Here is a 27,589-nt window from a genome sequence, read left to right as displayed (position 1 = left end):
TCTTCCAGGAAACTACTTTCTTAGTCAATTGCATCTCCCATATGTCTTTTCTTCTGCTTTTGTTTTGCCATGTTTCTGTAGAGGTCCCATGACAAAAAAACAAGCTTCACAGTTTTCCTGTATTTGAGCTGCCTCAGCATCTGAATGGAGATGATTAATAAGCCAGCAGGCTAGCTGCTGAATTTCATGGATGGACAGGCTAAAGAAATTGAAAATGCTTATGTTTTTAGCATGTTTTTCACTTGGCCATAGTATAGGAGAAAACTTTGATCTAAAAAAGTTAATTGTATTTCTCTATGGCATAGTTACAGCTGGCTTTTTAATTCCATGTACTGTAAGGTTACAGGCCATTGGAAAGACAAAGGAAAGCAGATTTCATATTTTATGTCCCTAGAGCTCTATGAACTGATGATAAAACTTTGCTGAAATTCTGTCCTTACATTTCCACTGAAGCAGTGAAACATCTTAGCAGATCATCACAGGCCACTACACTGATTGTCATTGTAATAGTGAATGGTTCCGGGAGTCTGCAGTGTTGTCCAACTACTTCAGTAACTTAATTTTTTAAGACAATTAGATTCTTAACTTTGAAAGCTGATATTTGGTAGCAAAGGCTGTTGTGATAAACACAACATTTAAAAATAAGTATTTACCATCTGTTATCTCCCATTAATTGAATAGAAAGCCCCATAAATCACATCTATGTTATAAAAGAAATCTGTGTTATAAAAGAAATCTGTTAGTAAGCGTCAGTGGATTGTATGTAGATACTTTAAATAAACTTGTAGGGGGACAATATCTTTACCTGTTTCAGGCATAAACAAAAGCTGAACTGTTTTTGCTTACCATCACTCATGTTTAGGTGAATTTCTCTGCTGTAATTTTTCCTTTTGCAGGGAAGATCTCGCTGAAAATAGGCAGATAGAAAAATTTATTCTTTTCTAATATATAACAGGTATATAGCAGGCAGCATTTCTAGTATATAGGAGGCAGCATTTCTATTCCAAATAATTTGGGTTTGTTCTCTAGCTATCACTAGCTAGTAGCTATACTAGCTATACTAGTAGCTATACACTACTGGGATTTTTTTCCCCTCTGCTGTTCAATTGGACTGAGTATGAAGTCTTGACTGTGAATTAGAAGTGCTTAGGAGAATGAAGAGGATGTAGCCCACTGGAAGTCAGTGGAATCATATCCAGAAACTAATTATGCTATTTTCAGCATTGCTGCTTTTTTTTTAGTTGGAGCTCATTCACACATGTCTTCTAACAGTTTCTTCCTATGATGAGAGAAATGTGCCTTTACCCATGAGAGAATCACAGAATAATTCTCTCTCCCATTTTCAAAATTAGCTCTTTTAGTCGCCCTTACAAGTCTAGTCTGCTTTGGTAAAGCTTTGAAATTCGTCCTGTAGGGTCTACATGGTTGTCTGCTCAGAGCCATATTAGTAAAGTTCAAGGAAATTGTTTCCACTTGCTGAGTGGTGTGGAGTGCAAACTTAGAGGATTTTAATGGAAACAGGCTGGCTGGAGTTCAAAATGGTTAATTTTATTATTGGTTGATTGTTTGGGATTTTTTTTATTCATGAGGGCCTTGGAATATAAACCTAATCATATTCATTCCTGACTTGTAGGCTCTATTGTGTCCCAGTTTTATCTGAAATATGGGTTGTTCTCTGGGTGGAAATGTGTTTACATTTAACATTTAGCCGACTACTGCTTGTTCTTAAACTTCCTGTTCCCATCACATCAGGACTAAGTTTTCTGTCAAGGTTGTAAGAAGCTCAGACAATGCTTTCTCTTCAACACTGCTAAAGACTTCATGATGCAATGATAGCACTGCTTTTGGGTCTTGTGTTTAGGAGTTTGATCATGGGCCATTGTGCCTATTCAAATGCTCTGAACGTTTTCATAATGAGCACAGTGCAATGTCATACATTGTTTTTGCTGCAAAGATTGATTGAACCAAGGAAGAGACAATGTTTGATGTCATGTGAGAAGGAGGCAATATGAAATCATCTCCAGTTCCAGTATATTTGGCTAAGAATTTAGCAGAAGTGAAAGGAAGTTACTGTAATTTCAGCAAGATGGAAAGAGATCACTAGTTCAAGGCTACATAATAAGGATTAATCGGTTGATTAGAATGAAAACTGCTACAGCCAAATAGTTTGAGGTCTAAAATAAATTCCTAAGCAAGAAGAATTTTCTTCACTACTATTATCCATATATGTAAGCATGCAAGGAACCTACATGCTGAAAATTCAGGCCTGAAAGTTTTCCTTCAGGCTGTGCTAGAGAAATAGAAAAGCTGTTGGAGCTTTCAGCGCTTTGTTTGTGACAAAAAAATGTATATTAAAATCAAGATTTTTTTCACTACAGAAGAGGAGTTCTTTTCCCTGACTGCAAGAACAGTTAATATCCGTCCTCTCCTGTAAACTGATGGTCCAGTGAATATAGGCTGTTCTTACTCTCTGAGCAGCTGCTGAAGTGAGGATAATGTAATAAGTACCATTAAAAAAAAGGGGGTGGGAAGACACTGATCAAACTGGTGACTGAGAAGACTTTATACTAAGTAGGAAAAAAAGAGAAACGACTACTGTGTAAAATTTTTTCACAGCAAAAAGGAATCCTGTCTGCTGGTTTGTGTAATGACAGGCTGGTTAAATGAATTCCAAACTAATAGAAGAAAAATCTTATTTTTAAGACACTTCCTTTGAAATTTACAATTTTATGCTATGCAACCAGTATCTTGAAGAATGTGATCTCTGCTTGAAAGAAAGTAATGTGTTGCTCATTAATAACCTGGGCTTTTGTGATGGAAAACATAAAGTTATACAAGGTGTATTTCTGTTAAATGAATATATGCTGAATGGTTTATAGCTCATGAAAGCATGTATTTTGCTCTGTTTCTCTAGTGAATGTCTTTTAAGTGCAAGGTTTACAAGCACTTCCAAAGCTTTTGTAAAATAAAGCAGTCTTGCAATGAATTAATATTTTTCAAATACAATATGTAGTAGATATCCTTGCGCTATAACATTGATTTGACAAATGGTCTTCAAACATGTTTTGGGTTTCAGTTCTGTTGAGATACTTGTATCACCCCAATCATCCTGGAATCTTTTCCCATTCCCAAATAAGGGACTAGCTCTTTTGTGAGTAAAGCTGACTTGTTTTAGCTGGCCAGACAAATAAAGTCAAGCTATTGTTCCCCGCTTCTAATCATTGAATCACCAAGCTTGGAAGAGACTTTCAGGATCATCTAATCCACTTGTTAACTGAGGACCAACATAACCACCCCTGAACCTATCCCCAGATGCTACAGGCACTTTTCTTCTTATTGCCTCTGTTAGAGCAAGAAGCACTCATTGGATCTGCTGTGTCTATGCCTTTAAGGAGAGCCAAAGAGTTTTGCAAGATTTTCAGCTCTTACTATAAAGCTTTCCACGTGTTCTTTGATCTTTTTAGCTGACTACTAACCTAGCTTAGATCTGCACGGGTCTTGCAGCATTCACTCTTTCATGCAGTGTTGGTAGGCTTTGGCTCTGACAACAGATAAAGAACTATGCAACTGCCTGATGTTGGATCAAAGTGGTAGACTGCAGCTTTGCATATATGGAATGTTGCCTTAGTCCAGTTTCTGGGTATAGTGTCCCCTGTAGTCACATGTTCAAGCTACCAACAGAGGAGGCTTTATCCAATTGGTCTGCAATTTTCTCTCCCCTCTCAATGAAGCTTAGTATTGCCTTACCTTATGTAAGGTGTTCTACCTCTGGGTGTTCCCTTAATCCTCATTTATAAGTCTTGCAGCTTTCACTGCTGAGGTTTGGTTGCCCACAACCTACAGTTGTATGATAGGAAACCTCAGCCTGGGAGAGAACCTGTGATATTAAATGCTGGTCCTTAGGTGCAGCTTAACTTCTAGATTGTTCACAGTTCCTTTGTCATTGGACTGTAGTGAATTCCCATTCATTCATCAATATTATTATTCTCAAAGGTGAATTATTCCAAAAGTACTTATGCTAACAACCTATTTGATGTCTTTTCATAGGCATTTTGTAGCTGTTCTTTTCTGTGTAAAAGAATTTCTTTTCCTTAAATTGGGTTTTACTTAGAGCATGAGCTTTATTTCTTTTCAAAAGAAAGAAATATTTTCTTTGCAGAACTTAGGGTAAAGATCGTTCCAAAACTATGTTGTGCTATAATGCAGTTTATTCTACTGTGAAATGCTGTAAATTCAGAGACAAGGTCCAATTTATCGCAGCATAGCTTTGGTCTTCATCTTTGTTTTGGTGTTTCAGTATTGCAAATTGTAGGTTACTGCCATGTCTCTATCCCAGAGCTACATATGTAGTTGATATCTCTTTGCATCTAGTTAAGCATTGTGGGATTTTTTCACGGTCATTTCATTCCGAGTTTCTCCTCTGCATTCCCTTATGGCCACTGCAGTGTCCCTAAGCCTGGGTGCAATCTCTGCTTTTACAGGCAGAGTGCACATAGGCAGTGTTTTCATGTAATAGCTTATGGCACCCAACAAGTCACTGAAATATTAACTTAAGACACTTGGTAAGTTCAAAATATCTATTGTAACACTCAGCTGCACTCTTTCTTCAAATGTGTCTCTCTTCTGAGGTCAAAACCTGCACCACAACCCATGGGCTGGGTATGTGTCTCCCTTCCCTTGGTGCTGTTGGCTCTTGTTGATTAGTCTTGCCTTTCACTGTGCTCTGGTTACCATTCCTTGTTTGTTGTTTTTCCTACATAACCACTTCCCAGCAAGGTCCTTGTGCTTTTGGGCAACTCTCTCCTCCCTGTATCAACAGCTGTAATACAAATTGTGGTTGCATTGTGGGTTGATTTTTCTTCATTTTGTTGGTGGGATTTTTTTCCCCCAGATGGCATCTGGATTGTCTTCAATCTCTTCTAGTGATGACCAGAATACTCTTCTAGTCATCATAGTCTAGCATATGTCAATACCTATATGGGCTAACAAGATTTGAAAAAAACTTTAAGAGAATAAACAGAATAAATACGTGGAACTGGTGGGCAGAAATTCTGATTGTGATCCAAATAACTCCCTGTAACTTTTTTATCTGGAAAAAAGAGACTTCTCAGCAACTAATTGGAGTGTATTTCAATGTTTTATTTTGTGATAATTACTTAAAATATGCTTTTCTGTATTGGTGCTATGGGACAACAGTTGCATATAAGAGGCACAGTTGGGTAACTTTTGCTACCATAACTGTGCATTTACTTTGACATTCATCTGACCTTGGTAAAGCAAAAACATCCCTCCCACACAATTTCTGTCTGTTACCCCCTCACCTTCCTCCAACCACAGTAGCAACTCCTAACTTAGTTATAATGATTTTTAAGGACAGTCTATCAGTAAATGAAAGATGGTATGTCTCATCTGACTTCTGACAGAATTGGTACTTTCATCTCTGCATGATTGTGTATAATTTATTCATAGGCAACACTTGAATTTTAATCACAAGAGTACTGTGATAAACCTTTTCCAGGGCTTTTATATAGGACTGAATAGAAGGCCAATTGGCTTAGTTTCAGTGCATGTCACGTCTCTGCTACTTCTTTTGTTCTCAGTTTTTTGCATTATAGTTTCCTCTGCTTGCTTTTATGTAGAAGGGGAATCCTCTGAGACTGGCTATGTTTGTTTGTCATTACTGAAGCAACTCTTCCCTGATGTGGCAAGCTTCCCATGAGTGTTTTTCGGCAAGGACCCCCAGGCAGCAGACAGCAGGACGTGCTGGGGATGTTTTAGGATTTTCTTTCTAGCTTTCAAGCTGTCTGGGTCTTGCTCAGTCTCAAACTGAAGGCTTTCTGGGGTTTCTGGGTTGTGTGAGTTCTAGACACAAGCCTGAAATTTGTGAGAAATAGTACATCATAAGCTTGATTCTTTTTCAGTCAACAGCTTCATAGAATATTTGTAGGTTTGGAAAAACTATTTAAACCAGCCTTTTTGGATTTGAGTGTTTACACACAAAAACTGATGTAGTGCTGCAGAACCATGCCCCCCACGGTACTTAATGTACCTTGGGTTTTGCTGCTGAATATGAAGAGACATCCTGGTGCCACAGTGAAAAGTCATGGTAAGAGATCCAGGAGCAAAGCACTGTCCTTGCTCTTTCTACGTGAAATGATGCAAAGATTACCTAATGAAGTTCCCGGGAAGGAAGAACTATCATCTGTTTCCTTTCCCTGTCCCTCCAAAAGTAACAAATCAGCAGTAAGCTGCTTTTACTTTGTGGGTATCATAATATATGGAAGTCAGGAATAGTTTCTTTCCTATCTTCTCACCAAGAATTGTATTGTCAGTAGGAGTGATTGAGGTTTATTTCACTTACAGCAATGTGGACTTTCTTCTACCTTTTTCCTGCTGAAATAAATTATCAGTCGACACTGGACTTACTGACTGTCTTGAGTGTGTATTTCAGGAGCACTATCGGTTTAACTGGACAAAAATAAGAAATAAACAATATAACTCTTATTCCCCTCTGCAGAATTGACCCCTGAGGAGAAAGCCTTGAAGATTGCCAAAGCCATGCGCAAACAGTCATCGGAGGTAAAAGAGAAATGGGAGAACCTAAATGCCAGTGCCAGTATCTGGCAGAAGCAAGTAGACAAAGCATTAGAAAAACTGAAAGATCTTCAGTGTGCTATGGATGACCTTGATGCTGATTTGAAGGAGGCTGAAAATGTGAGGAATGGCTGGAAACCTGTAGGAGACTTGCTCATAGATTCATTACCAGATCACATTGAGAAAACTATGGTAAGTGTGGAATTCTTGGGAAATATTTAGTTTGTGTCAGATCTCTCCATTCTAGTCCCTCTAGTAATATTAGATATTTATACACTCTATGTGTATGCTGAAATACCCATGTGCAGTATAAAGTCTTTAAAGATGGCATCTGAAGTCTCAAAGTCCAGAGACTCGGCCACATTCCCAGTGTTGGCTGAGATTACACACACACAGAGATCTGTTTCGCCATCAAGTGTAACTCTCTTTTTAGAAAAACATTTAGAGCTTTCTTAATCATACAGAAATAAATAAATAGTTTAAATTTATGTTCCTCAACTTTCACAAACTAAACATGCCTATTGTCTATTTTTGTTTGTATGAGCAAATTTGCATTTGCTTTTACTTTAGCCTGGCTTCTCACCAGGATTATTTCAAACTGAAGAACACATACCTATAATGTTGCTATGGGAAAACCAATTCTTGCTGCCTGGGTTCCATGCAGGGCTCAGCACCCCAAGGCATGGCTGCTTTTGATGGGTAGTTGTTATCCCCTGCCTAACTTCATGGCTTGGGTAAGGACCTGGTAATGCAAAGCTCCCCAAGAAGAAATATCTTCTGATAGCATTGTCCAGAAAAGCTGACTGGAAACAGTACAGTGCAGTGAACATCATGGATTCCAGGAGAACATGTGGGTATGCACATGTAGGTAGAGAAGATTGCTGTTTCAGGCAAATTCAGCATTTACTGCTAAGCTTCTGTTTTACAAACACAAATTTTCAGTTTTTAAGTTTAAGAATGAGTATAGCAAAGCCTTAGAACACCCTGGGGTTGTGTACCTGACCATCCATGTCTTCAGCATAGGATGCTGGTATTAGAAGAATAAAATGGGCTGCAACTGGGTTGCTGTAGATATTCTCTCTATGTATACAATGTCTGTGAATTCACAGGGCTACATTATTTCAAATATAGCAATGTAAGCATCCTCGTTCTCCAAATTATATTGTTACTTTCAAGGTTAATGGAACTGAAATCTTTAAAACAAAGGCAGTCAAAGGTGAATTAATATCCTGACTGCTGTTGATTTGAAAAGAGTAATGGAGCTCTTCCTTCTTCTCGTATATTTTAATGTAGATGCTAAAGCAAGAAATAAGATGCTAATGCTAAATAGTTCCTTGTTCTCATGCTAAGAAGTGATTTGTCATATCTTAATGACTTTTTCTGTAAAGTAGATGAAAGCAAAGTCTTTCAGATTTTCATTGCTGTGGAAAAACTGTAACATTTGCTGAAGCAATAGAGGCCTACTGGCTGTCCAGAAACCCAGTATTTCTTTCTTAACAGTATGTTCTGTCTGTTCCTTGGTCTAATGGAAGTGATTATTGAAGAGAGATAAATAATTAAATTGTCCAAAGAAAATACTTCCTTTACAGCTGTTTTGGGCTTGTTTAATGGTGTTTAATCAAGCTGTTTACAGGATTGACCACTTAACTGCTCACAGCAAGCAAGGCATTTGAAGCATTTTTTAAACTGTAACTAAACTTGCATCAATTTTGTCTTAATACTGTATTTAGTTCGATTTGATTCAATAAACCTTTTACTTCTTTTTAGTCATTGTAATAGCTTTACTCTCTGGTTCTAATCAGGTAAAACATTGTACTCCTTTTCCTTAGAAGATACATTCCTTCATGCTTTGCTAGTTCAATAATAGTTTTTAAATTGAATTTTTGTCAGCTGCTTAATACTTGAAAACTATAACTACTGAGCAATGTTTTGTCTTAAGAACAGTTGGCAGGCTCTATGCTGCTAAAGCTCCTAATATAGGATTGTATGTTTCCTTTTGCAAAGAAAAGCTCTAAAGCCATACAGCACCACAAAGAAACAATAAATTAAATTCTTTAAGGGGTGCAATTTGCCTGTAGGCATTTCAGTAAGTTTCATACTGTTTTTCCTTAAAGGTGGATATGAGTGATACAGCAAAAATATTGAAGTGAGTGAAATTTCTTTGCTGGGAACTGACTTGTGTGCAGTTGTTTATGTGGTGCATAAACCACCACATTGGGCAGGTCAGCACCACGTGGAGTTTGCACTTTTGTGCTGCTCAGATGTCAACTGAACATAAGTGTTTCTTACCCTTCTAGGCTTTTAGAGAAGAAATTGCTCCCATCAACTTAAAAGTTAAAACAGTGAATGATTTGTCCAGCCAGCTGTCTCCACTTGACCTTTATCCATCTTTAAAGATGTCTCGTCAACTGGATGATCTTAATATGCGGTGGAAACTTTTACAGGTATTCTTCTGATCATGTACAGTAGGTGTGTGGGGAGGGATGTTTCTCACCCTTCCCTGTTTTCTTAAAAGATTCACTTATTACCATTTGTTCATTACTTCTGTCACTAAGGTGTTATTCTGTTAGTACCAGTGCAACAAAAGGAGCTGCCTTTCCTGCTGTAGCTTGGCCAAAAGCTTTTCCTTTCAATCTATTCCAGTAGTTTATTTGAACAGGAAACTGCATTAAATTCTGGAAAATAGTGGGAACTCTTGCTGCATGTTTTTTTTGGTGTGTCTTGTAGCAGTAGATTTTACTGCATAAATCTGTGTCACCAAAAACTAGTATAAAAATTTCTTTTGTGTTTCCAGCTTGTGTGAAAGCTGTTTTATTGTGTCTTTGAATGTTCAGTTTCTGTAGGAAATTTCACTTAAAATGATTTAAGTATTAGTAGAGCTATAACAAGATATATGTTATAGCAATTTAGCATAAAAAGCAGAAGAGGATATGCTTAGAGATTCATATTGCTTAGTTATGATTATTGTGCTTAAATGATCTGAGAAAGGTAAATCCCTGTGCCTGATTACAGCTGAAACTCATCCTTAGTTTCACAGTGAATGATTTAGTGAAGTTTCTTACATCAGCTAAAATTCATTTATGAATTTTTGAGGTTTCTCCTTTTTTGTGTTCTTTTTTGTAGGAAATACTTATCACATCTCTAGTGAGGGTGGTGGGAATGAATTTTCAAAACCTGGGCACCAGTTTGTTGGCCAGTAGTTTTGAATGAGTCACTCCTGAGAGTCAAAGCTGCTATTGTGTCATATCAGACTTTTGCTTTCTTAATATAATTTGGTAGTGGTGTTTCTTTTCTTATTTTGTTTGTCTGTTTTGGGTTGGGGTTGTTTTTGTTTTTTGTTTTGTTTTGTTTTTTTTGGTGGGGGAGTATTGTGTGTATCCTCTCAAATTTATTTAACCAAGCAACCAAAGTACTGCTATTGCACTTTCAATTAGACTGAGGGGCATCGTGTTAGCTGGTGAAACACTGTCTTCCAAAATGGTTCTGTGCTGGAAAGGCAGCATGAGATCAATGCAATCAAACTGAGACCTGCTGACTATGGGAATTTGGACAACAGAAGGGTTGGAAGGAGGTCAGAAATTTCAGCAGTTGGCTGTGGTCACCATGAAACTACTGTTGTTATTGATCTATGGCTCTCAGAACGCTGAAAGATAGAAAAATGATTCTCATTAAGCAGATGAAAGAAAAATATGTTGCCTTAAATAGGTGGATGTCAAATAATTGCTGTGACACACAAACAAATTGATTTCACTAGAAAAAATGTAAACAAGTGATTTTCTTATCATGACCTTGTTGTTGCAATGTAGATTTTGAGTGCATATGTTTATGTGTAGGTGTCTGTAGAGGATCGCCTTAAACAGTTACAGGAGGCACACCGAGATTTTGGACCTGCATCACAGCATTTTCTTTCCAGTAAGTTCCTCAAATTAATAGATGCATGTAAGATATGATGTCTTTCTCAAACACTGACTGATCTTTACTCCATCTTTACTCCCTATGGCTTGAGGAAGTTTCTCTTCCACGATATTATCTATCTCATTGTTTTTGTAGGGGTGTTTCATCTTCATAACTCCATTGGTATTTTGACTAGTGTGCTTCCCACTCTGTCTTTCTGAGATGAGTGTGCCCTCATTGCTTTATTCTTTGTTCTCTGCTGCAGTGTCTGACCAGTGACTGTTCCAGAATCTTTGTGCGTTTGTGACCACATCTTTTCATCCTTTGCCAGCTCTTTCTTCTGTTTTCTTTTGCTTCCACACTTGCTGGGATGGCACAAAGGAAGAGCTCCCTGTGTTTTTCTTTTACTTTAAAGGCTCTGTGTCATACATTCCTGGAATTTCAAGTAAAGGGCTGGGAAAAGCAAACATGCATTCCTTCCTCAGGACCTATCCTTGCATCTTTTTAATAAACACTTCAGAGGCATAAGCCTATAATCTCACATCTACTAAGAGGGCAAAAGCTGAGTTGATATAATTGTTATGCCTAGGTAGGTTGTGGTATCGAGGTCCATGTTGGTTTCCTGATATTCCAGCCTACCTGCCATCATCAGAGCTAATGAGACAGAATTTTAACCCAATCACCTCTCCAGTTTTTAACTGAGAGCTTCTATAAAAAATGATAACCATATTATTGCAGGAGTTGAAAGTCAACATAAAAATGAGCAGATATTTCCCAGAGATTCTGAAGTAGTGTATGTCACTGTACAGCTAATATAATTTAAATCACTAAATAAATCTTGATTTTTTTTCTTGACTTATTTTATAACCATGTTCTTATTTTGAATTGACAGTTGTTTTTTTAGTAAACCAAACAGAGTGTATATAAAATATTACAGCTGTTATGCAAACCAGCAATTCCTGGAGCCATTTCATCCTTTTTTAAAATTGACAGAACAAACAAACAACTTTAAAAGTATAGGATTTATTTCTTTTCTAAGGCCCCATTAGAAATATTGCATACCGTTGCCACAGTGGTTTTGTAGCTCTTGTAGTCTCAAACTTGTAACCTGATCAGTACATCTATATAATACCGTGTTAAAAACATTACAGATTGAGTGTTACCTTTGGCACTGCTGAAGAATGCCAGATGAACTGTTTGTAAGACTAGTCAGTCTAGTCTGTGTAAATAAAACAGATTAGGAAGCAATGTAGAGGTTGTTTCTCAGAATGTAGCTCTCTTTATTCTAGTTGAGGGAGACTCAGTGGAAGAGTCCACGTGCAAAACTTGCCAGGAAAGGTTTGCTGGTTTTGTTTGTCTTGGCCTGGATCCTTTCCTTGAATTGGCTTACAACATGCCCCAATAAAACACCTTGTTCACAAGTCTGAGTGGTGAATTGGCTTTGTTGCTGGTTAAAACATTCATAGAATTATGTCCACAGAGACTATGCAGTGCCTTATCAGCATTCCTCAGCCGTGTTCAGGGAATATTCTTCAGGCTTAAGGGGACATTCAGGTTGTTACGTACCAAAGTAAACAGGGGGAAGTTTCCAGGATGGTTTCCATATGGTAGATACCACAAAGAATTACAGATAAGTAACACAGTTTTGGAAAAACAAATAATATGTAGTTATTCATTTAAACCATTTGTTAAAAACAACCTCTTTCCCCACACCAACTACAAATAATGCGTCTTAAAAAAACCACCAACCACAAAAAAAACCAACAACCAAACATTTTCTTGAGATTTAGTAAGACAGAGTAAAAGAACTTACATCTACAACTTTATATAGTGTCTGGTAAATATGAGTATGGGACAGTAAATTAGAAGTAAAATAATAATAGAAAAAAAAATTTAATCTGGAAAGTTGAAGGCTTTATCCTGACAGGTTGAAAGACTGTGTATTCTAAATCAAAAATTTCAAACCTTTTTAGCAGCAATAAGTGACTTCTAGCTGTGAGGAACAAACAGAATAGTAGTCTGAATAGAACAATCTCAAACTCCTCAGTCTGAGATTGATTATATATGTATGTCTTCTGCAAATCTTTATTTCCAAATTTGCACTTCTGAATTGGAGGGCAGGTTTTATCTGTGCTTATCTGACAGCAGCTATTTTCAGTTTACCTCACTTACCTGTTACTCTTCCTCCAAATACTAAGAAGGAACCATAACTTGCCATCACACCATTTTCAACTGACTAGACCCCAGGTATCATTGAGCCAGGAATTTTTACTAGCAAGACACCTATTTCTGCCTGTTCATCAGGTTCCTAGAATGATGTAGTAGCCCTGTTTCAAAGGGACTGACCTCAAAAGATCATGTAGGCCAACTTTCTATGGGAAAGGAAGCCTAGATGAGATTATCCAGGGCCTTGGTTCCAGCCCTGTTAGTCCAGTGATTTAATTTGCGCAGCGGCTAGAAATGTTTCTGTACTAAATCAACACAGTGCAGCATTTGATACTACTCTTTGACTTCTTGGAACACCAATTGCATGGATTCGTGCAGACCATCTCTATGAAAGGGCTTCAAAGTGTTTTTGAAGACTACCAAACAATATATTAGCCCTTCATAAAATGTTCTGTGTTAGGAGTCTGAGATAAAGCTGTATTAGTAGGCCACTGCAATCTACAATCCCTCTTTTTGCTGAGCTATTTGTCCCCCTCCATCATTGGGAGGCAGAATTTGGTTGATTTGTTTTTCAGTGCTTTTGAGATGGAAGGTAAGCACTTTTCAAGTTAGTTACTGATCAGTAAATTTTATGCATCCCTAACACAGATAAAAGTGAAGAAACCTTATAATCCATTATTCCTTGCAAAAAGATTGCTTTTTGCTGCCTCCTGCCTTTAGAAATAGTAACTTGATTTTTCTGTAATAATTTCATTTTATTTTCCAGGCTGACAATCCACTACTCTCTGTTAGGTTTCTTGTATGCTTTCTAAGACAAATCCGTGAACATCCACAGAGCACTAGCTCCACATGTTCCCTAACAAATAGCTTATGTCTCCAGTGGCCTGCTCAAAGCACCTCTCAGCGATACTAATATCTGCAGGCCTGCTAGTGAATGCCAAATTGAGAACTACTATGCTCAGTTTTCATCAGTGATTTTTAAGAGAGAATGGTAATCTCATTTTCCAGACTTTGTTACAGCAGAGAGCTGGCAACGTTTTGCAAAGGTTGTTCCCAAATAAATAGAATATGACTTGTTCCATAATAATTAGTGCTTTAATTGATTACATTGTTTAGTTCATATTTATGTCAGTGCAAAATATCTATATCTGTCATAGCAAATAAATTGTAGTTAAGCAAATTCTTACTTAGCTGACATAATTAATGTACTAGAACAGGAGCCCCACCATAGGTGCCAAAATGCAACACTAGAGAATGAAACTTTAAAGCTGATGGCCACTTTCACCCATGAGGTTGATTTTACTTTTTTTTTTTTCTCAGATTTATGAAGGCCTAAGGATTATTTTTTTAGCAAGCTACATCTGTTTGAGCATTTAACCTTTACTATGATTTTTCCTTACCTATGTCTTCATTGCAAATGTTACCTTCTTCAAATAAAGATGGAATTTTTGTTTTTCCAGTAAAGAAAGTGGTTTACTTTAGTCCTGTAACTTGCCATATATTATTCCCAGTTAATCTGCCTTTCAGTACATGAATATTTCTTAAATTACAAACCATGGTATTTTGTGTGGTTTAGGAAGAGGTGGCAGCCATGAAACCCTTGGGCACCAGCCCTCTGGTAGCAGGGCAAGACCTATCTCTGTGTAGCTGCAACAGCCTGTGGGACTTGTACAGCTTGTAAGGCTTCACTGCAGTTTAGAGGGGTCTTTAGGGAAGAGGAGAGAGTTACTTTCAAGTGTTTTTTTTTTTTTTTTTCCCAGAGGGGGATGAATCCTAAAGTGGGCCAAGCTTGCAGAAAATTACATTAATTGAGAGTTTAATTACTGGAGATGCAGTGTGGATCAAAGCTGTGTCTCATTTTATCTGAGCTCTAAGTGGGGGCTGTTAGGACCCGAGAGCAGGCGCTGTGTGGCTGCCGTGTATGTGCAGTGTAAATTCATCTCATTGTGGTCATTGCTTGTTCCTGCCTGTTTTTTCAGTCTCTGCTTCCACAGGGAATCTTGTGCAAGGAGTTTTTTTCATGCTGGAACCCTAATTACCCAGGCACTAGTCAGGAATTTCTGAAATGTGTACCTATGGCTCTTCAGTAAATAGCTATTTTTAAGTTGAGCACCAACAGTCCTGTTGGCCTGAACACTTTTTACCTTTTATCACTTGGGATCTTTAGGTCAGCAGAGTTTCAGCGTCACGTATGACTTCATGCATTTTTCAACTCAGTGTGCAGAAACCTTCCTGGTATTGTGGCTGATGCCTGATTTGCATAAATTCTACAAAGATTGCAGTTCTTTGTCAGGGAGTGCTAAGACAAGTTTTGTGGGGTTTTTTTGGCCATACAATGTTAATCAATATTAATTTGAGTTGCAAATGGGAACTAGGAGTTGTATAAAATAATATAGTAAAAAAATAATAAAAACAAGGTTGCTATTTCTTCTTCATGTTCTGTTGCAGAGCACCATTTATACTAGTGGAATTATTTGTTTTAAAAGTATAAACTGATAATAATCCTACAGAGGTAGGAAAACAAGTGTCTGCAGTTTGCCTAAATGGGTAATTTGCTTTCTCAGAATTTATAATCCTTCTTTGAAGTAGAATCATCACATTTGTTTTATTTCCAGCATGGCATCAAATAGATGCCTGTAATCATCAAGATAGATTGCCATCATTTTCTTCTGCTGCTTTTCTAATTACTGAAAGTATTCTGGGAAATAATAATTGTTTCCATTTAATTTATTATAACCATATTACTCGTAAAATAAATAAAAGATTTTTTTTTAGCATGGCAGGTGCATTGTAATAACAACCTTTTCTTTATTTCCTCAGCCTCAGTGCAGTTTCCATGGCAGAGATCTGTTTCACATAACAAAGTACCCTATTATATCAAGTAAGTTTGCCTTGATTCTATTTTTCCTAAGTATAACAGAGTCCTATCACCATAACCTAGCAGAAAAACATAGGTATTAATTAGGTGCTAGAAATGCTATTGAGATTTTCTCTATGTAGTGTTATTCTGCCTATATTGTAAAGTAATGTTTATTGCTTTGTGTGCTGCATAATTTAGAAATACATAAAAACAAGTTTCTGACAAACCCTAATTAAAAGCCTCACTCATATAAGAAGCAACAGAGGCAACTCCAGTGTAATACACTGTCAGTGTTCAACCTGGACTTGTTCTTCTGTGTGTGGCTCATTCAGAGTATAAACTGTAGAGGGGGAAAAAACAGAATAAATAATGTATTTAAAGTCACAAAGTTCTTAACTTAGAGCAGGCCAGTGGTGACTAATATCTATTGAGCCCATTCATAATTTTGTGCAAAATTGCTTTGTAAATAGTCATGCCTTGACTGTTCTTTTGTCATCTTCTTTAGGTTGTTTTTATAGTAATTGATATTAAGGTAAATTTTACTCAGACATAAATATTTACAAAAATTTTACAAATGCCTCGATTATCAAGAGGAATGATTGAGATATTTATTTTGAAAATAATAAGGAATACCTAAGTTGGAGAGGTGTGGATATCTTGATGTGCTCCACAAAGAGCAATCCCTAACTCTGATTTTTTTACTCTACCAGTGTTTATTTTGTTTGCCTGTACTTTTAAGGTCAAATATTGCAGCTTTGAGAGGAGGATAGGTCTTTGCTTGAAAGGTAAATGAAATTTTACGAAGGTACAGTGTATAAGTGAGAACAGAGTAGTGCATTTTAGGCTGAAGGAAATCTGTGTTTAAAGTATTATCAGTTCGGGTTTGGGAAAAGAGTAGGGTTTTTAAGTCTGTAGGATGATCGTGAAATGGACCTGAAGACAGTTCATTTTAAAAGAACATGAGTATATTTTACTATTGCATATTGCTCATAACTCTGAGAGCCACGTTTTGTGCTTCAAGCAATTTACAAGTACTTGAGAGCTTTGAAAAGCAGGTAGCAATAAATCTGTCAATCAAACCTGTTAGCATTCTTGAGATGTGACAGTTGTTTTAAAACTGTAATCTGAAGAATAATTTCTTTAAAGGATCTGAGTAAGTAACCAGAAAAAGCAAAAACTTGCTATGAACATCCTTGAATTCTCTATAAAAGCATTTCTGCTTCTGCTCAAAATTTTGCAAGAGGCAGCAAAAACTGTGACACACTAGGGAAGAGGTTCCTGGCTCCCTCCCAATGGAAGAGGGAAGAAGTTGGATGTGGAGGCACATTCTCTGCTCAGACTCAGGCAGAAGTGCTGCTAAAATGGTCACACCTGCAGCAGCAATTAAAGGAAAATGCTGAAGTGGCAAACTACAGAAAGGCGAGAGGAAAACTACACTAAACCTCTTCTGTTTTCTTGTGGGTATGTCCTTAATGGACATTCAAAGATTTATGTTCCTGTTGTACCTTATCAGAGTCAGTAGCTGGAGTTGGGGCGTGATTTGGCCTCAGAGGGTTCTGTGGAGCTCACCAGTTCATTCAGAGTTGGGGATCAGAGATAGGAACAGATGGAACAAATCAAGATATACCTTCTGATTTGTGCTGAGCAAAGCAAAGATTCTAAACTTGAATATTTCATATGTATATCTTTTTTTATTCCTACCTAATACATTCTTCTGAGTTTCTGAGGCTCTCTCTTACCCTACCTCAGCAAAAGTTCAGTTTTTGAGAAATCTTTTTTTTTTTTTTTTTCATTATTGGTTCTGAAGAAAACCTTTCCAATATGTGCACTAGGTACAATCCTTCAAGCACACCAGTTGGTGGCAAAGTATTCCCTGGGAATGCAGGCCTTGGTCCCATAGTAGTGAGCTGGTGGCCCTAGAGCTTGACTGAGGAATGAAACCAGCTGGGACTCAGAAACAAAACCCAGCATCTCTTAGAAATTGTTGTTAATGATCTTTCACAGGAAGTTTGGTAGGGATGCAAAAGTGTGGGGCAAGTTCTTTGAGGGTTGAGGTCTTTATAGAGGTAGAGACCACTGTTTTATTTTCAGGATGGCTTTAATGGAGTCAACAGAATTTGCTATTGCATCTCAAATGAGACTTTTCTAGTAATCCTTCCCTACTTTCGACATCATATGTGCTGCTAAAGCAACGTCTTGATTCTTGAAAAGGATTCTTGGTACATGTAACTAGTAGGATTTGCTTTTTAAAAAAAAACCTTGAGGGTTTCTTTAGCTTCTCAGCCTGGAAAGCAGACTGCCTTGGCTGTTTCCTAGATTTTTTAGTTCTTACTGATCTAAACATCATTGTTTTCAGCAGTATCTAGATAAATCAGAGAATTGGGGAAGATAAAGGAGAAAACGACTGATTCTGAACTTCATTTGTTTTGTTATGGTGAGGCTGGAGAGTACTCTTGGGTTTAAATACCCTTTTAAATCTTTGTCTGTTGCTTAATTTCAGACACAGTTTAAAGAAGAGAGAAAAACAATACTGACATGAAAAACTTACTACTTTGGAATGATTACATGGAGTAAGACAATTCAAGAGAACAGTCAATAAGATTTAATGATTTTTTTATATAGAAAGAAAAGTTAGGAAAAAGGGAGCAACTGATTTAATTTTCTTTTTTTTTTTTTTTAATTATACTAACACCTTTCAATGAGTTGCCTTTGGTGTAAACCACAGCATGAGTAGAAGGAGCAGCTGCAATAAGTCTCAAAAACTTTATCATTTGAAAGCAGCTGACTGTATTTACAAGAAGATTTCTATGTTCAGAGGGAAGATTTAAGATGCCAGTTGTTCATTTTATGGTATAGCAGAACAAGGATAATAAAAGTATGATCCAGTGATTGGTGGCTGAAAAATGAGAAGTTTTAAAAATTAATTTTGAAAGGGAAATAAATGCTAATCGAAATCAGATTACTTAAATTCTGAATACGAACACTTTTTTTAGGCAACCATGAATTTATATCTCTACTTCATTTTGATAGCTTTTTGTCTGTGTCCTTGAATGAGAAATGTTAAATATTCAGAAAGTCACATAGCTGCAGATGATGATGATGTAGTACCTGTGTTGAGTATTTGGGAAAAAGAAGAAACAAGAACCAACTGCAGTCTGCAGTTTTATTGCATACAGGATGTAGTTTAAAAATATTAGAGAACTGCACCTGAGAAGGCAGGAGAAAGTACTTTAGGTAGCAATTAATCTGTAAGGAGGGTGTCAAAATGATACAAGATGTTGTATTTTCAGGTAAGAAACACTTTGTTTGGTTCCTGACACCAGAGGTAGCTTGCATTTACACGGGTAGAGAGAAGTGGCTCAGTGGAAGGTCTTTGGTGTGGTGACTTTGGAGTCTGGTTTCTTCTCCCCACCCCATTTGCTAATGGTTTGCACTTCTGCCCTTTCTGGGTTTGTATTTAATCAGGTAATGAGTCATAGGAGCAGTCAAAAAAACAGTGTACAACCTCCTCTGCCCTATAAGTTCAGACAGAGGCAGTTTGGGGTCCTTTGGAAAGAATCAACTATTTTGCTTAGCTGGAAGAAGGATTTGTAATTCATCTGGCCCAGGCTTTTCAAAGTGTGTATTTCCTGGGCTATGGTGGATATTTGAACTGAACTTACACACATGATCTACCCTGTCACTTTTCTTCTCTTGAATTGTCTTACTGTCTAAGCCAGATTTGTGAAATGTTGCTGCTTCTGTTGATCTGATTTTAATGTAATCATTTTGCCTCCTATTTGGTTTTTTTCTTAATACCAATTAGAGAATATTTTGTATTTCTGTAGTCTGTAGACCCAGTAAAATTCAATGAAAACCTTAATCTGTAAAATCTTGATGCTGCTGCTGCAAAAAAAGCATAGTCTTTCATACTTTTTCAATTGAACTAATAAGCATATGGAAGGGAATGCAACACAGAAGGCACAGTATTTACCAGTGCACTTTATGTAATAAAAGTGACATGTTTGGACAAAAGGTTTGGCAAACTTGCCATTGAATACATTTTTCATAAGTTGGTTGGTAAAGATTTGAGATTTAATAGGGAAAAATTTCTGTTGTTGTTCATTTATAATTATTTGGAGCATACAAATAAGACATCCTTGACCTTTGTAACAGTAAATTAAAAAAAAAAAGCAGCCTATATTACATGGCATTTCAATAAAAAATGTTCTAAAAATAAATAGAATAATAAATTAAACACTGTGATCCTTAAACATCTCTGAGGGGAAACATGACAAATATACAGAAAGCATAATTACCCTAGCATTTCTCACTGTTTTTAACTACAATTTAAGTGTTCTTTGGCCATGTACCTTTCAATGCCATAAATTATTAAATATTTGTGCTGTGCAGAAGAAACAAAAGGGCAATACAGAAGAGGTTGCAGTGAGTTTAATCTCATGCAGGGCATTACATAGGGAGAGCAATTTCTTGTTGCAACCATTAAATTGACTGATATCAAGCGCCATAGTTGCCTTGCCTTTTCTGTAATCCTGCAAAGTGGCTGGCATCACCAGCATCTTAGAAATCCTATTTTATCACCTCCTATATTTTGTTTAGCTTTATGGGGACAGGAGTAAAATGTTTTCTGCTTCTCCATTTTTTAAGAGTCTTCAGAAAGTCTTTGCTGATGTTTGGTTTATGCCTGTATGAGGAAGAGGGAGAGAAGTAAAGGAGCAGAGAAAAAAAATTATTTTTCTTATTATAATTATATCCATAATCTCATTCTTATAAGTATTAGGTATTTCCCTTAGAAGGGAAAAAAAATCTAATTTACAGAAAGTGGTAATACAAGTTTGAAGGTCTGAGAGTTTCTTCAATTACCAGTTCCTGTGCTCATCTTCATTTTCAATTAAAGAAATGCAGTAGCACATTTCTCTGGAGTGATTTCAAAATATCTGCATATAAATGGTTCTACCAACCTCTAAGGTGCAATACCCTTGTGATGCATTATGCCTACTCTTTTCACCACAAAACAGTATTTTCTAATGGGCTTTCAAAAAAGAAGAAAGAAATGAAAATATGCAGTATCTAGCCAAAACACCTTGACATAAATTGGGGATGTTATGCCATTTGAAATTTGGCAAGGGTAGCAAAGTCAGAGTTCTGAGTGCTGTTGATTCATTAGCGATCAGTAAAGATTCTGATTTTGGGTAATATTTTGTGCAAATGACTACAGGAACAGAAAGGTACTTAACATCATGCCAGAGTGCTGTTTCTTGTGGTGTTTGCCAGTGATTATCAACAGAGGTCTTGTCTATGATAAGAAATGATAAAAAATACCCACAACCTGTTTCTAGTTTTCTTTCTTGTACAAAAAGAACAATTTTTTTTTCACAACTCCATGAGCATCTTGAAACACCTGGAGATGTTGAACTTAATCCATTAATTTCAATAGGAATGTTCTTTTCTGTCTAGAGCATAAATTAAATTACATGCTAACTGTTTGTCAGCTTTTTATTTACAATCAGGAAGTGGTTTAAAATGGATTATCTTTTCCAATTATAATTAGAAAGCTTCCAGCAAACATAATGGATAAGAAATAAATTGTAAGGGCAAATGTTTGTCATGTAAGCTTTAGAGCACTTCATTAATATGTGGGTGGCTTGTAGTTTGGAGTATTTTATGGTTATCATGTTTTTTTGTTAGTGAAATTTACACAAATGCATTTATACTTTTTAAATTACACTGGTTTGTCAGGTAATATATTCATGGATGCATGTTTTGCTGTGTGACTCATATTGAGTCCATAAGTTTGCATAAGAAGAGATTTAGAAGACTCTTGCTCTGAATAACTCATACTTTTGATAAGAGCAACAAAAAAAAAAATCTCTTGTCAGTGAAATGCTTTTAATTCTTCCCTGACTAAACCATGAGGAAAGATGTAATATGTTCGTGCCCCTTGTGTTAAGCTCTGTAGGGCAGCTCACTTCTGTAACAGGCAAAATCCCTCCTTATGCCACCCACTGAACAGAATGAAATCTTGTACCTTGGGCTCCTGTACACCTTGAAAAATTCTTTTTTTTTGGTGCCATCTGGAAGTGGGGTGAATAATGGACCCAACTGTTGTTCACCTTCAATCAAAGTTAATATCACCTCACTCCATGAGTAGTTCTTGACATTAGCAGGGTGCTTACAAGAGAAGGTGCTCCTTGCACAGTCATCACTGTGGCCCAGGACAGAAGTACCATGGTAGCTGTAACAGAGAGAGAACACTCTTCAGGTTTCTCTGTTCTTGGTTAAATGCTTGGTTTGAATATTCTTGGAAGTTCAGTGAGATGAGTTTTTTTATCGCTCTTGTTAAATTTACAATCATGGGTTTTTTTTCCGTGGCTCTGTCCAGAGAAGTCTGGCTTTGGTGCCTGAAAGAAACCTACCCATGGAATATATTTGGTGGTGGTGGCAGCAGTGCCTGTGACAGTGAAGCTGCTGCATCCCTTGACCTGAACAGACTGTTGAGCTGGTGATTCATTCACTTGGAGCCCATTGCTCTTCTCTGTGGATTCCTTGTACAGAAGTGCTCGGCTGTTACCACGGGTTTCCTGCTGGGTGTTTTGGGATTGGGCTGGCAAGTGACTCTGTAGTCACTTAGCAGCTGTCAGGTAGTACTGACTTTAAGGAATTGGAAAGGATTCTCTCTTGCCTTTTTTCAGTTGCACCAGATCATGTTCACTTGGCTTCCTTTCTCACAAATTCTGTGTGGCACAGAAAGAAACTGAGTGATAAGTTTTAAAAGCCCATTGGTCTTCATGCAGTCTGGCACAAATTTCTTTTGCAAATAAAATAGAAAAATAATTTATGGTCATTATTTTATTAGGCATAAATTTCATGTTCTGTGTTTTTCTGTAAAGAAAAATATTAGCTGTTCAGATATTTACTGCATCAAATGGAGAAACACTATTACAGTGCAGGATACAGAAGTTTTTGATATTTTGTTCACTTTTTCCACTTCATGTTTAGTAAACACAAAATAGAAAATAAAAAGCATATTTTTTATGGCATGTTTTCACTATTAAAGTGATTTTAGTCTTTCAGATAAAACTGTCCTGAAACTCGTTATTTAAAGTATATGATTTCAATAATGAAACTGTTGTTTGCTCTTAATTCTTGGAAACTTGATTTAAAGGATAAGGTTTGATTTGTAAAATCAGCTCTTATTCATTGCATATGGGTTTATAAATTACTTACAAGCCAGAATCTAAATTGCAATTAACTGTACCCACATCCTAATTAAGTATTGCAAATGCGTAATGAAGTATATTTCCAGAGGGAGAATAAAAAAAAAGGCAAGGATTTATCCAATCACTTAAGTATTTTTTCTTCTATCTTTTTAATAATTTAAAAAGAAAAAAAGAAAGAAAAAAGAGAAAAGGTCTCTGGACTTAGCTAAATAAACTTTGCATTTCTGCTGCAGCTCTCAGGAGTATTTTCACAGCATCCCGCTAGTCAGAAATATATTTGTTCATGAAACCATATGTTTAATGCCAGCAAACAGTGAACTGGGAAATAATGGCTGCAACTCAGCAAAGTCCCTATGATCATGGCTGGTTTTGCCATCATAGTTTCTAAGGCAGTAAACAGGATTTGTCTCCCCTAAATTGCATGTAGTTTACATGCAGTGTTTGCATTGATATTTCAGCATTTAAAATAGAGGGAAATGTATTTCCGAGTATACATGTATTTACAGCTTCTGTCACAGTACTGCCACCTACCTTTACTTTTAACATAAAATATCAAAGGTGTTTTAGTTAAGGCTTTATTTTTCTCAGAATATCCTAAGAAACCCTTTTCACTTAGAATGTTGACAGTAAAATCACCAGTTGTTTTGGAGTTTTTTGTTTTGTTATGGGGCTTGACTTTTAGAAGTGGCTTCTTAGGGAATTTGAGTTAATGTTGAGTCTTTAAAACAAGCTTTATTAAATTGATCACATATTGTATTCATTTCTATGGGCAGTTGCAGTGGATTTAGTCAACAATTCTAAATGGGCAACATATTTATGGCATCCTGTTAACGTGATAATGCAGACATTTGGCAGCTTCCAGGGTAGTTTTGAGATTAATAAATAATTTGAGCAGTATGAAATTGTATTTCCTGTTCCTGTTTACTTCAGTATTTTCTGAAGCTGTATATGTTCTTTTTGCTGCTATACTGTAGTCTTTTGACACCAGGGTGAGAATGCTGGACAGTCACCAGCCTTTACCATGGCAAAGCATAAAATCCAAATATATTATTTCTTGCTGCTAGCTTCATGATTGGTTTTTATTGGTGTACCTTTTACAGGAAAAGGATTGTCAATCAACTTGTTTTTGAAATTACTTTTCTGGACAAAGATAAGCATGGTGCTGTTTTAGAACTATCTTTCTAAAAAGTGCAAACCCACTGATTTACTGGCATGCATTACCTTTAGAGTTTAGCATTACCAGAGCCTTGACCACCTTATTGGAAATTTGAAAACATGATAGGAATTCATGTGATAAAGATATTAGCATGAAATAAAATAAAACTTCTATTCAGGAAGATGTATTCAGATGTAAAGATGTATTTAAGTATTTTCTTTTGAATTGAGTGGTGTTTGCTATGGTATTTTTGAGTCAAAGTCTGATAGAAGTCTTGATTATTGTTTGAATCTCTCTTTTTTAAATGTAGTCATGATCAGTCAGCAACTAGGGAGTAATCACAAAGAGGAAAAAGAAGATTTTGTCTTGTTGTATTATTAGGAAATACATACTTTGCCTATGAACTTCCATGAAAAACCCCTCCCCAAGTTAAGATGGTGCCAGATGGACAGATGAGATCCATGGCAGAGTGTGAAGCCTGATGGGGAGAAGCTGTCTCTGAATACCTAGGCTGGACTCAAAGCTGGAAAGGATTGGAAAATCAGGATCATGTCCCATGTGCAGAGACCCATTTCAAGCACTTTCCACTGGTGTATGTTTGAGGCTAATGCATACACACAAAGGTCCTCAGCACTTTGTTAGGAGCTTGCCTTCCCTTATGGTATGTGTCCTGGCTGTGCAGTTCTTTGGAGTAAGGACTTCCTATACAATTTTTTTGTACCACCTAGCATGAAATGGTTCATTCTTGGTTGGTTTCTTGATTAAAAAATAAATGTTGATGATAAATTATTGTGCATTCACTGAGGTACAGCCATTTATATGTAGCAAACGATGATACAATTCACTATGTTTAATACCAAAGTGGCCTTTTTAAAGTCATTATTTACAACCAAGTATCCCTCTGTGCAGGAAAAAGAAAGGGTATATTAACAATTTTAAAATAGAAACAAAGGTGAAATACTTAGTGTTCTCTGAGCATTACTGTTACATTTGCTAGCATAGCATAATTTTGTTTTCATTAATTTTTAAAGGGAATCCTATGATCTTTTTTACATGACTTCTCTGATTACTTACCTTGCAAATCTAGTTTAAATGTAAATACTTTGTGGGACAAGAATGTGCAATCATTCCAGCAGTTAATATTGATAAATACAAGTAAAGTGTGGCTTGTAGAAGGGAATTGGAGATTTCAGTGGACCTGACATAATACATGTTTTGGCCTGTATGGCTGCCTACTTGAAACCCTGATATATTGAAACAGCAACACTAATCAGTAGGTTAAGGGATGCTGCCTATTGAATCTGTGTTCTGTGAACAGCCGTGTAGAGCATCTCCCTTAAATTAAGATAGTTATTGATTGTGTGAATGGTGATCAGGTTTCCCATTGGACTCTGTGATCTTAAAGGTCCTTTCCAACCTAAATGATCATGTTACATGTTAAATAAATGTTACTGGTAAAGGTTAACATCATTGTCTGTGTTCTGATACCTATGCTCAGATATACAATGAAGATTCAAATAAATTCTCAATATTTTTATTTCTAAATTGTTTTTACAACTATATTTGCAATTTTACAGCACAGTAAATTTTGTACTTTTACCTTATTTTAGTGTACCTCTTAGCTGTAGGGTCCAAGTCCAGCTCTTACCATCACAGTTGGAATCAAAAGTAAATATTGTTAAATATGGGTGGGCTGTTGGCTGAATAGCTTTGTGATTATAAAATCAAGGAGCTGGGCGGTACAGATCATGCATTTTAATTAGAGCTGAGGGATTTCTTGCCACTTAAATGCAGAAAATCAGAATATCTTTAAGATTTTATTCTTCGTAAGTGCATATGTGTGTTTCCTGAAACTTTAATTACTTTGTTCCTTTGTAGTCATGAGACACAGACGACTTGTTGGGATCATCCTAAAATGACTGATCTCTTCCAGTCCTTAGGTGAGTACATTAATTAAAACATTGTGATTTTTATTCCATGAATAAAAGCTGCACTTGGATACCGACTGTTTTTGAGTTCTCATGACCTGAGTGTAACAGTGTTTCCCACTTTGTCATGAGGCAGACTTTGCCCAAACCTACTGCCTTGGTCATTGCATTGCATTTGGCAATATTAATTCTGAGCCATGTACTCTGACTGTATGCTTTAGTGCAGTACCTTGGATTTTTCTTTTAACTTCACAAGGAATTGTCCAATGATACAGGCTCTTTGCATGTTTAAACCAGGGCTGTGGTCTGCAAAGAACTAATTTTGGTAATAAAATGAAGCAGCTACCTTTTCAGTAAAAGCTAAACTGTATTATAGTACAACTAGTTCAACATGTCCTGACAGCATCAACATTTACTGTGAAATCTCCCATTCTAAGGAGAGGAAGGGTAAAAAATACTGTTAAGTGAGGGAAAAAATGTTACTGTACCAATTGCTTTCTAAAACAGAGCTTACAGCTATGAGACTGTCCCTTTTAAGGCACACTTTGCAAAGTCATGACACATAAATTAGAGCTTAAGCCATTTTTTCTGTTACTGACATTTGCTGCTCTCTGTTTCCTGTATATTATCTGATGGAGTTGTAAATTATTTGAGAAACTTGCTGTATTTGAGCAGTTTTCTGGGAACTGTGTACCAGTGCATAATATTTATGTGAAACTCTCCTGTATATATATGTATGTGTGTTTGTTTGTTTGTTTGTTTGTTTATTTTGCGTGTGCCAAGATAGTGTTGGCATTTCTGGAGGGCCACTCTCTTTAAGGTCCTGGACTGTCAGAGCCAGGAGGCTTTCCCTGAAGGTGAATTGGACTGAGGTCCCAACTTGTCAGGTTTTATAATTTGTTCTGATATATCCTATTAATTCATTGCAGAGAAGAGGAGGGATATCAAACTTCTTCCAAAATATGAATATTTATATGTAAAAGAAAGTTATGGGCTGTACTTTTAGGGCCGCTCATGTTTCTGTTCTGCTGTTTCAGCTGATTTGAACAACGTGCGCTTCTCCGCCTACCGCACGGCCATCAAAATCCGCAGACTGCAGAAAGCGCTGTGCTGTGAGTGCGGCCTTGGGGGAAGTGGTTTCTCTACCGTACTTGGGGAAGGGAGGGTCAGCTTCAGTCTAACATCATTAAGCATGGACCAGAGTTATCCTTGATCCAGTGTCAACCAACAAAATGGCAAGATTTGCCAACAGTAGGTGTCGTTATCGCAAATAAACAAAATAAATTAATAAAAAAGAGGTGCAGCAGGTAAGTTGAAATGGTAAACTCACTAAGCATCACTTTCATCTCAAATTTTGTTCTACAGGTAAATTTGCTTACTTATAAATTTATTTATGTTGCTAAGTATTTAAAAAGCATTTCCTATTATATCACAACTATGATTTAATTCAGCAGCATGTTGCATGATTATCATGTACACTCACAGTTTAGCAGCCTCAGAAGTAATAGATCAGGAGATCTTGTCCCGGCCTCTGGACTTGGGACTTCTCCAAGTCACACAGAAATTACCACACTGGGGATCTGTGCTCTTGTTGAGTCTCCTGTGTAAAGCAAACTGAATTTTAAAAACGATGGAAAATGTAATACATAAGAACACACACCCAACAGAAAAAAAAAACAAGGTGAAGTAGAAAAAATCAAAAGGAAACTGGACAATTTTGGAAGGAGATGTGGTATGTGAATGTGATAAAGGTTGCAGATTTTGGACCTTT

General features: G+C 36.7%; 1 protein-coding gene across 12 annotated transcripts in view; it reads left to right on the top strand.

Moving 5' to 3' along the window:
* Window positions 1–27,589, top strand: part of UTRN (utrophin) — a 347,871-nt gene that overhangs the window by 261,496 nt on the left and 58,786 nt on the right. For all 12 annotated transcript variants that reach the window (XM_074537592.1, XM_074537591.1, XM_074537590.1 and 9 more), the window contains 6 exons: window positions 6,518–6,786; window positions 8,892–9,038; window positions 10,428–10,506; window positions 15,475–15,535; window positions 25,769–25,830; window positions 26,856–26,930. In XM_074537592.1, coding sequence (XP_074393693.1) covers window positions 6,518–6,786; window positions 8,892–9,038; window positions 10,428–10,506; window positions 15,475–15,535; window positions 25,769–25,830; window positions 26,856–26,930 — 693 coding nt within the window. The remainder of the gene's footprint in view (window positions 1–6,517; window positions 6,787–8,891; window positions 9,039–10,427; window positions 10,507–15,474; window positions 15,536–25,768; window positions 25,831–26,855; window positions 26,931–27,589) is intronic.

Source organism: Zonotrichia albicollis, chromosome 3, assembly GCF_047830755.1.
Source record: "Zonotrichia albicollis isolate bZonAlb1 chromosome 3, bZonAlb1.hap1, whole genome shotgun sequence".
Classification (NCBI taxonomy): domain Eukaryota; kingdom Metazoa; phylum Chordata; class Aves; order Passeriformes; family Passerellidae; genus Zonotrichia; species Zonotrichia albicollis.
This window is presented reverse-complemented; position numbering and strand designations above follow the sequence as displayed.